The 10933-nt window shown below is 42.8% G+C and overlaps 1 protein-coding gene across 1 annotated transcript in view; it reads left to right on the top strand.

Annotated features, from left to right (window-relative positions):
- LOC139933029 (dedicator of cytokinesis protein 9) overlaps positions 1-10933 on the top strand; it is a 72812-nt gene that overhangs the window by 31237 nt on the left and 30642 nt on the right. Inside the window, exons 2-5 of the mRNA XM_078286252.1 lie at positions 1004-1120; positions 6222-6311; positions 8211-8293; positions 9493-9562. Of these exons, the coding sequence (XP_078142378.1) occupies positions 1004-1120; positions 6222-6311; positions 8211-8293; positions 9493-9562 (360 nt within the window). The remainder of the gene's footprint in view (positions 1-1003; positions 1121-6221; positions 6312-8210; positions 8294-9492; positions 9563-10933) is intronic.

The following is a 10933-nucleotide window of genomic DNA, read 5'->3' as shown; positions in this document are numbered from 1 at the left end:
GACAGAGATGTGATGTGTGCTGGCTGTCACGGCGCGATGAGCTCATCATGTCCCTCCCAGTGCTGAGGCGGATGTATTCTCTATGGGTCGATGGAGCTCTCATAGGCCGTCATGGTGTATCTAACAGATAGCATGTGTTAGTATAGGCCAAAGCTACAGTACAGCTAGATTTACTAAGATGTGTTTAGAGCCTATTCTGTCTATTCTCTGCTTCTTCTCTGCTCCTGTACGTAGTTATATGCTTCACTTATTGCATGCTGTTTGTCAACTCTGAACGCTTGGACTGGGAACTTTTCTGCTCTTTTGGTCCATAGTAGGCCAAATCATCTGACTATCATCCCATCTAATGTTTAGCTTGTGGAGAGATAAAATCCTGCCTCGGGATGCCAGTCTATTGTTATTACATCTGTGGTGCATTTTCGATGCTGTGCTCTGTCAAACCAGGCAGCTCGACCCAGGAGAGAACTGCACCGCTATCACTTCTCCCAGATTTCCCTCTTTGCTCTCGTTGAACGTGGCTTTCACTTTCCACGAACTGAATAGTTTCCATTTTCACTGCGGCACTAGTAAGCGTGGAGTTTCAGTGGAGGTGAGCTCCCTCCCTCCACCGCTGTGTCTCCCAGGATAAGGGAAGGGTTCAATTCACTTTCTATTCAGTCAATTTGCCAAAGTGGAAATTTTGGATGAAAAAGATATAAAAGGTTTCTTATATCCGGTGTGTGAAATATGTTGAAAATGAAGGCACTATCATTCGTAAGTGAATTGTAGTCTCAGTTTATGTTTTGAATTGAATCGACATCCACCCTGCTCAGGCTCTCTCTTTGTGGGTATCAGTATCCTCTTGGAAGCAAAGTTGTAGAGTGCATCCATTCAGATTTCCAGGCAACGAGGGATACATCACTCTGTCATCCAAATAAATCTTTCTTTTGATGTATGTGTCCCTTGGTCAGTATCAGACTGCAGTGTATGTGTGTAACAGAGTGCCTCGTCTGTGTTTTCCCAGGTGAAACCCAAGGTGATCGAGCCGTTGGACTATGAAAGTGTGCTGGTGCAGAGGAAGACCCAGATCCTCAGCGATGTCCTCAGAGACATGCTGCAGTTCCCCCTGGAGGACTTCCAGGTGAGTTTCACACCAGCACCACCTCAGCCACAGACAAGAGGTTGTATTAGTAAGGAGTAAGTAAGGTTTTAGATTTATAAGTAACATGAAGATGGTGGTTCTGTGTAGCTCAATGGCTGGTAATAGCACTGCCAGGGTTGGGGATTTAATTCCCATTTGGGCCACTTATGTTAAAAATGCTCAGGCACTTTGGATTAAAGTGTCCACTAAATGGTCTGTGTTAATGGCAAAGATAGAGATATTTCACCATGCAACAGAGAGGCTTCTAGGTCATGAAAAGGTCTTTACGAGAATGTGCTCCATAACCATACAAGGTCATGCCTTTTAGTGTTATCTGCCCTGCATCATTAGTTCCCCTCCCACTTGCGTGTTTTCTTTGTTGTATTTGTTTGGCTTTTGCAGTCTTTCCCTTCGGCTCAGGCCCGTGTTGTGAGTGCTGGGCGGGGTCGTTCGCAGACGCTTTCCTTTTGTTTACATCTCTCCATGCTGTAGCGAGAGAGGGGTCAAGGGCCATCTGTTTAATTGGCTCATTCTGCCTCCTATGTTGTGACAGAGGAAGGGTTATCTCTAACCCCATTCTGCAGGACGTACGCTCGTGCAAACTTTCCACGTTGGGGATGGAAAATCTGAAATGGAAATCTGGCCCGGTGCTGGCGCTTCGGGAAGTGAGACCACTTTGAAAGATGTCCTTACCAACAGCAGCAATGAGACGTACTGCATATCCTCATATCCTCACATCTGACCCTGCCTCACTGTCTCACGGTCCAGAGGAAATTTCATAGAGTCGGGGCTTTTATTGTTACAGCTTTCCCTCCACTGAGAGCTGTCTTTGTTTCACAGACCATGATGACTTTAACATCTTTCCTCCAAATGCCTGTGTCAGAGAGCAAGACAATATAAAGAAGTGTGATATTTTGTTGATTTATTCAACACGTTAACTGGTCTCTCTCTAAATGTCATATACTGTAATTATATACTCGTAGGGAGTTTATCTCAAATTTGTAATATGACTGTGAAATAGTTATTGATGCACATTAAAATGCTTCCTCTCACTGTATTTGGAGCAAAGAATCTGTAACCAGCTCCCAATCAGCACTCTCTCTCCGCACTGTGCAAACTCTCCTTAGTGAGAATGGAGGGGGGCTTTGAGGAGAAGAGAGGAAAAAGGAGTGTTGCTAACTTTGGGTTTGGCACCGGATTAAGCCCGGGGTTGTTAAAGGAGCTTGGCGATTGGTGAAGGCCTGGCAGCTGGGGTGCTCGGTGACGGCCAGGCAGCCTTGACTTTGTCTCCTCTTATATCACGCTGTTCCAGTGTGCCGCTCTGTCTGCGACATACCGGCTTTACGCACAAACAGTACGTTGTCAAGGGAATGACAGGTGATTCTGACTGAGGGGGAAAAAACCCCACTGAAGACACATTGACCGAACCTAACATCTGTTCAGGCCCCTCTGAGCTCTTGTTCAAGCGAGCTTTCAATCTGCTTCTGTGTCAGGACCTTTCGATGTTGGGGAGGTACTGCTAGTGCTCATTCACACAGAGAGACACTGCTAAGTGTATAGTGCTTGGTGATAAATCAAGGCTAGAGCATGCAGAAATAGCTCCTCTGACCACTGTACCTGTCTGTGAGTTGTTCTCAGTTGGTGTATAAATCCTGTTTTTGGCAGTTGCTCAGCAGCAGAAACCGCTATCAGGCCTCTACCTTGTCCTCTACTCCCACTGCTCAATCCAAAATCGTTTGTTGGAGCTTTTTTTCTTTTTATCAAATCGTATCTCAGAGAACAGCGAGTTAACTGTTTAGGGAAAAACATGTGAAGCAGTGTTTATATTATCTCCATCTGGTTTTGATCAGAGGGCTCTTGGCACAAGGGAGTTGTGCGCAGGTCTCTCTCCCTGTTCTCTCTGTGTGTCTTCTGGGAAAATCTGTCCAGGATTACGGAGAGGAGGCCCTCCCCTTCGCTCCCCGCCTCACTTCCAGGTGAACACCGGGCCTGTCGTAAAGCCTGTCGCTGACTTTACCTTCAGGAATGTTCTGACACTATTCCTTTTCCTTTACTGCACTTGCTTCACAGTTGCCGGATGGTTTTGATAACACCACATGCTGTATGTCTTTAATATCAAGTTGACACCAGGAAATGTGAGGCGGTAATGTCCAGAAGCACACATGTAGAATTCAGCACAGTGTCTGGGTCCAAGCTAGGTTCAGCATGGAGAATAGTATTACCAATAAAATGACCGAATGTCAATGTGCAGCTGTATCCCATGTTCCTCTTGGGCTCTTTTGACCGGAGGATCCCATGGTTCTCCCTGGCGACTCGTAGCCCAATTAAATGCTTCCTGTTGCCCACTTCCCGGCTCCCTCTTACCTCCGTGCCTGTTTGTTTCTGCTGCTTAGATTATAGAGATTACCATCTCCCTGCAGGAAACCTGGCCAGTGGAGAGGAAGGGGAGACCTCAGGTTCACAAATACGAGCTCGGTATTGTATTTGTTATAGTTGACACGGCCGGCGCTCCGGCTAACACCAAATGCAAGGTCGCTCAGAGGAACAGGGGAGCAAAGAGAAAGAAGCCAGTTTCTCGCTCCAACCTGTGTGTCACTATTTTGAATATCAATAAACACATATATAGACACGTTACTGCAGTGAAATTATGTTTTTGTCATTCCTAAACCTAATCAGTTCCCCTGAAATGGTCTTGAACCTAGACCATATAAATTGATGTTGTCCCTTCACTCAGGCTCCACGTTGAACCCTGCTTCTAATTTCTTATGCTTGCTGTCAGTGCTGGCAAGCATCTACATGTATAGATGCTAGGGAAATGACTGGAGGTTATGATGAAGCCATTGTTGAGCTGCACATGTCTGAAGTGACTGGGGTAGTAAGCTATAGGGGCCGGTTTATGGCCCTTTATTACTTTACCTCTCGTGTGCTTGAGCCCAACCTTACTGCAGATAGTACTTGAGCATCATATACCATCGGTGAGATGCATCTAAGGAAGCTTTATATACCTCTCTTTAAGTAGGGGAATCACTTTCATGGTGTTTTAAGATGGTAATATATATATACTGTATAACTATATATTACTATAACAATGGATTGTACAATATATTTTATTAACAAACGTTTTATTTGCATGATTTCATGATAGAAATAAAGAGGAGTTATCTTTATTCCATGTTCTTGATGTTTGCGAGGAATCATGGATAGTGTTACATTGGGAAACTCCTTGGGATTGGCTACTTGTGTTCCCGTTAGCAATAGCTATAGTTGAGATAGTGCAAACTTGTTCTGGATTTTGTAATATGTGGGTGTTGTAAGCACATTGGGTTGACTATCTGATGAGGTAAGCACTTGAAGAATGTAGCGATGGTTTGGTTTTCTGTTTCTTCAGGTATAGTCACTGGTCAAAAATACTATAGCTTCGACTGCTTAAATCTGCAAGACTATAAATGAATGACATATAACATATTTCTACTGCAAACCCTTTCAATGAAAGGTGTTGCTAAAAGATTAGAGGTGTTGTCTGTGTCCATAATGTTAGATGCTCACAGGTAACAAGCATTTAACCAACACTGAGCTAGTATTCACATGTGTCTTTTACCAATGTCAACTGAACTGTCTGCACTCTCTTAGTGGCTGTATTTATTTTATTTTTCCATCCCTGCCAGCAAGGATTACATTCGGTCAAATGTACTTAGTTTTACAGAGTCAAAAATTAATCCTCCCAAGACCTGGCGGTGATTTTGTTGCTCATTTCAGTCTTTTACTCAGAGCAAGTTTAAATGTGGCAGCAGCTTCCAGAGAGCCGCTTGGGGAAAAAAAGCCTCTATATAATAGCTAAAACAGACCTATTGGTTGAGTTGTCCAGGAATGAGCCTGTGAGATTTACTGCTGTCTTGAATTGCTTATTTCACTTTTGGACCATTGCTGTAATCTTAAAATATACTTTACTGGAAGTCAGGTACCACTGTGGCATCTCCATTATGATTTACTGTTGGAGTCATTTCCATTGGAGTTTTTTAAATGGATGTGAGTCAAGTGTGGAATTTGAGGTTTGTTATTGTTTGGTTATATTTTTGCTGCAATTTGCAAGTCCTCTCTGCTGTGGGGTGTGAGGTGCTATTTGTGTTCTGTTTCCTGCAAGTGAAATTCTTGTAAAGAAAAATCCCCAGGGGGTCGAATGTCAGACGAGAGCTCCAAAACACTTATTTTAACAGTTATTATCAGGAGGAATCTCCATCTTAATGAGATATTGTATGTCAAACACGGCTCGAAACTAGGTTACACTCCAAACTGGGATGAACTTGTCATAGTGAGTGAAGAACAACAGTAGGCGCTTAAGACAATATTTGTAGTTCTTGAATCCTCCCACATACTAGATCAAGAACACTGAATTTCTAGAATAGTCTCACTGATAAGTCAATTATAAAATGACTCAAAGTGGATGTTTTCACAATGGGAAAGCTGTCCTATCAGTGAAAGTTACTGAAATATTCTGGTGAATTAAATGCCTTAATAAAGGAGAAGATAATTGTTTATTTTCATTTTAATGTACAAACCCTAAGAGCATATACTTTATTCGCTTAATTATGTGTTTTGGGTACTTTTACTATTACTGCAGGTAACAGCAAAGCCTTGAGCTTTGAATCCCCTCTGTGAACTTGCTGTGTGCCTGGAGTGCAGACTGGAGCTTTTGGTCATTAGAAAAGGCTTAAAGGAAGCATTAGAGGTGCTGAGATACTGATTCCTCCGAGAGCCTCTGTACACCGGTGGCAGAGAGCCAGACTCTGGGTGTGTCCGTGGGTCCTGCAGCTTGACAATATGGACGAGCATCCTGCCTCCCTCACACTCTGCCCCTTTGAACCCTCAGAAAGACTTCAGCCCGTTCTCCAGCGTAGAATAATATTTAGAGGAACACTCAGTGCAATCATGTCCAGCTGAGGCCACATACTGTAGTGCTGGGAAAAGGTGTCGGGTTTGAGAGATGCCTTCCACATTTTGTTTTCATTTCGCTTTCAGCGTCGATCATGATTTGTTGTCAGTCGTAATTTTCCTATGCTTTATGTGCTTTAATTTTTCCATAAACTCTCACTTTTTTTCACAGATTTCCACGTTGAGACGCCAAGGAAGAACCCTCTACCCTACAGTGCCTGAAAATGCAGAGAAGGAGGCCCAGAGTCTGTTTGTCCAAGAGGTAGGCTCCCACTTCAGAGCAATAAAAACTCACCTTTGACCTGAGCATTTGGTGGTTTTATAGACGCTAAGGTCAAGTCGAGTCGAGTCAAGGTAATCTTTATTGTCTCAGAGAGAGAAAATTGTTTTGCAGTTGGGCATAAACACTCAAAAACCATACATCAGCAAATTCACAAAACATAAAAACAAGTGAATAAGTAAAAAATATAGTGAATAAGTAAAAACACTACAAAAAGATTACAAACTGGCCATTCAAGTGTAGAATTAAGCACACAGATTACAATGGGTGTGAATGAATACTTAATCTGGAGAAGTGTATAGCAAGAACCTGATGGCAGTAACTGGAAAGTCTGGTCCAAAAAACTGACAGAGAGAATGGATCTGGATCTGCTGCTGATGATGAGAGGTGATATTACTTGCAGTTGCATCACACACACACATATTGACATGCTGCAGTATAGAGACATTAATGTGAGTCATCATGCAGGTTGTGACCTGGCAGACCGCAGCAGATCACGAGGCGTGGAAATGTTTATTTAATGCGTCCAACTAAACAGAGCTTCCGTCTCACTTAGTGTATACTTTGTGACACAATGGGGTTTTATTGTTGAGTAACTGGCAACCGGGCTAATTACGGCTCATTATTGGAGGCTGTCCAGTCTGGACAATTTCTACTATATTTCTTTCAGTAACATCTATTTATGCCAGGGGACTAAGACATGATAAAGTGCAATTAATTTCCACAATCCACAGGCCTATCAAACTTCTGGTATTTTTCTCCAGACGTTTGTTTATAGTGCCTGTCTGTGCCGAGTCTTGAAAATGTCTGATTTTGCTTTGTGGTCTTCAAATAGTTCAACTGCGGTCTTGATGCTTGTCAGTATGATCATTTGTCTGGTCAAACATCTAAACTTGGGAATTATTTCCAGTCGGTGTGGATAATATGGTGGATTATTGCTGTGTGTGGGGAAATGTATTTCCCCTAACCTGCACAGTATTTTACTGTCCGGCCCCTGCACACTGCTCTCACTGTCTTTTTAAGCCAGAGGCCAACTGGCTGCTCGCAGTTCACCTTCCAGGTCAAAGGTCAGCATTTAGGGGAGTCCGGTCTTAAGTCATAAAGATACAAATCCTCATGGTCAGGTGTCGCGTGACATCACCGGGACAGCTGTGGAGATCGACCCAGCAAGAGCCTCTCTGTTTCCTATCGCTCTCCCGATCAGGTTGCATTCAGACTCCCTGTCAGAGCGTTTCTTGTAAACGGCACGCATTTCTGTATAATAGATACCAGTGTGCTGTTCCTATCACCGCTGGCTTTAACAATGAACAGATGTCTTCTTTCCAAACCAGGGAGATAGAGATACACTCCCTCCCAGTTTATGCTGGTGAACTTATGTGGTCAGTGCAAGTGTGCACACTCACCTTAAACCTGCTTTTTTTCAATGACTATGACTTGTTGTATCTAAAAGATGATCTTTCAGGATTCCACTGTATAGCGTCCACAATTAAGTGCTCAAAACAGCTGTTTTAATGTGATTTTGCCTCATTGTGATTCATGTCAGGCATACTGTAAGAAAATATTTCAGCATCCACTACATGTCAACACAAGTCAACACTGTTTTGTAACTAAATCACGTGGAAGGTTTTAATTTCTGCCAGCTATCTGCTCAAATATGAACCGTCCCTTTGAGGGTTCCCTTTCTTCCTCTTCCTGCAGACGCTCTAATCTGATTGGACAGAGAGAAGAGGATTATCAGACTGTAAAACTGTGTTAGACTAGAGAACCTTACATTATATTATACCACAGCCCCACGTTACTGTACAGTATAGGGATGACGTGTGTTATAGACCTATTTAGAGAGCGGATTGTAATTCATTGATTCCCCTTGTGTTTTCTCAGTGCATTAAGACCTACAACTCTGACTGGCACGTCGTCAACTACAAGTATGAAGACTATTCTGGGGACTTTCGACAACTTCCAAAGTAAGTCAGTCGTAAACAATCACAACACTATCTGCACTGAGGTAATGTGGTAGCGTGTCATGACATCCTTCTGCTGGTGGGCAAGTAAGAACAACTACCAGGTGTGATGCCTGGATGCCAGAGATTTCAAAGTAAAACACACGTGCGACCACACAATCACACAAAATATCTTCAGTGCTGTCAGTTTACCCTTGTCACCTTTGTTCGTAGCCTACTCTTGGAAAGATGTTGTCATGACTTAATTAAAAGGAAACACGGGGGGGGGGGGTTTTCACTACAACAATAGAGTGTTTCCTATTTACGTCACACTAAATATTCCTTGATTTCTGCCCGTGTGGAAACCACCCTCGCTGTCGGGAGACTGTCATCGGCTCCAGCCTCTTCCCTAAAGAATATCAGTTTTACTGTCAGTATGTTGGAATAACCTTGAGATGACAGTGACACTGAAACGTTTTGTCACGTTTCTCGGGAAGTTTCTGGAAGCTTCTAGGGAAGTTAAAACAATACACTGTGACGTGGTTTCCCTGTTTAAATCTACACGCTATTTCCAGTTATAGTGATATTTACCTTCGGCTCATTTTCATTTTCCAGCATGCGCACCGTGACACGTCGACCAACAGTCATGTGCTGATATTAACCGCTCCTGGAATTTGCATTTACCACTGGCTTTCTGGCTTTTTTCCTGACTCTATTAAGATAATTGCAAAATACGCAAAATGCCTTATTAAAAAAGATGACATAAACATGAGGAAAAGTCACATTATCTCAGTCACCCCTCTTTAGACCACATGTGTTAAAAAGATTTTCAGAGTGACGAAAGCCAAATGAAAGCAAATTAGTAACATCACCATGGATATCTAGGACAGCCAGTATTGGTTCATTACTGTTAATATGTGAATCCACATGGGAAATTGCTCACCAAAAGAAAATTTTCCTTTATCACCTTGCAACCAACTAGGACTGGCTGAAACTTTGACTCTTTGCTTTAATGATGGAAACCTGACTTGGTTTTTGTAAACCAATTACCAAAGTGCCATTTATTTATGTTTTTACTATGTCGTTTATCTGATGATGACACTACTCATCTGGGGGAGTAATCTGTAATCTGTAGTCCTTTATTAACTTTGTTATTGAGTGTTGTTTTGTCATCTCTTTAATACATAGATGCCTCTTAATGGGAATTAATTGTATTTTTACAGCAAAGTGTCCAGGCCAGATAAACTGGCTGTCCATGTGTTTGAAGTGGATGAGGATGTTGACAAAGATGAGGTGAGTAACTTTATATCCAGCTGTGCTTCATCACCAGTGTGTAGAATGAATCTCTAATGACTTTTTCATCATTTGGGATTCAAGACAGAATAATGAACTGGTTGCAGTGTTCATCTCACACCTGAGGAATCCTTTTTCCAGATTACATTTTCACTCAGAATCATCAAATCTTCCAAAGAGAAACCTAGGCCTTTAAAACTTGCAGACAACTAAATGTAGCTTATTCCAGTCATCATTTTGGCCCGGGGGAATGGATTTTGCTTTCCTGTTTTCATTACAGTTATTAAAGAGATGAAGGCATTTTTGTCTTAATAGCTCATTTTAATGCAAAGGATTAAGTGCAATTAGCCCTAAAGACTTTGTTGCTGGCACATCGTCTCAAAAGGTTCTGGGTTCCTCCCCTTTTTTCTCATGATGAAGTGTTCAAGGCTCCAGACAGCACAACATTTGGATCTATTCATCCTCTGCTAATTTATGTAATTTTGTGACTGACCGGGTGTGTATGTGTGAACTGGGTAAATGAGTATTTGTTGGTTTTGGAATGGCTTGTGGGAGCGCACAGCAAGGAGCCTCATAAGTCGCCTGATAGAAACGTTACTTTGATGGGAGGCTTTTCCGGCTGAGAGTCTTCAAAGCAGCAAAGACAATGAAAAGCTGTGGATGATACTGTTGTTATCTGACAGGCTACAAGGTCATGCTGCCTGATGAGATGTATGATGATGAAAGTTGACTGGACCAACCCTCTTCACATGCGATGTCAAACTGCGCCCCCTATAGGCAGTAAAGTATATGCTGAGATGGGGTTTAGAGCAAACAAGAGAGCAAATTAAACATCTCTGTTCCCTCTAACTGTGTGTTGTTTAATGCAGCTGTGATTGAGGAAAGCGCTTTCTTTAGAGCATGAGGCCGTGCCAGGTCGTCATGGGTCAGGGCCTTGTCCTGCTCAGCCTCACAGTCCACCTCCCATCTGACAGGAGAGGGGCGTTTCATCAGAGCTAATGACACGATCCTGCCCAAATCACCCTTCACTCACCCTGTACCTCTCTCTCTCTGGCCTCCATCACTCCACAGCAGTCTCTACAGGATATCGAGGTTGCCTGTGCAGACGAAAGAAAAGGAATTGAACTCTTCCCCTAAAATCCCCAGAATAAATCATTTAGTGTAATGCTGGAAACTTTAAACACTGCCTAATAGCACAGGCAGTTGATTGTGTGTTTTGGATCACGTGTGATATGGCTAGTCTTCCCTCCATCTGACTGTAGTTTAGCAATGCAACAGTTTGGTTTGTTTTTTTTTGCTGTTTCCTGACAAAATGTTGTGCAGCAAATTGGAGTTCAGAGAGAGTGAACCCAGTGATTTGTCTGCCTCTCT

The sequence above is a fragment of the Centroberyx gerrardi genome, chromosome 10 (assembly GCF_048128805.1).
Source record: "Centroberyx gerrardi isolate f3 chromosome 10, fCenGer3.hap1.cur.20231027, whole genome shotgun sequence".
Lineage (NCBI taxonomy): Eukaryota > Metazoa > Chordata > Actinopteri > Beryciformes > Berycidae > Centroberyx > Centroberyx gerrardi.
The sequence above is the reverse complement of the archived record's forward strand: the minus strand, read 5'-3'. Positions and strand labels throughout refer to the sequence as shown.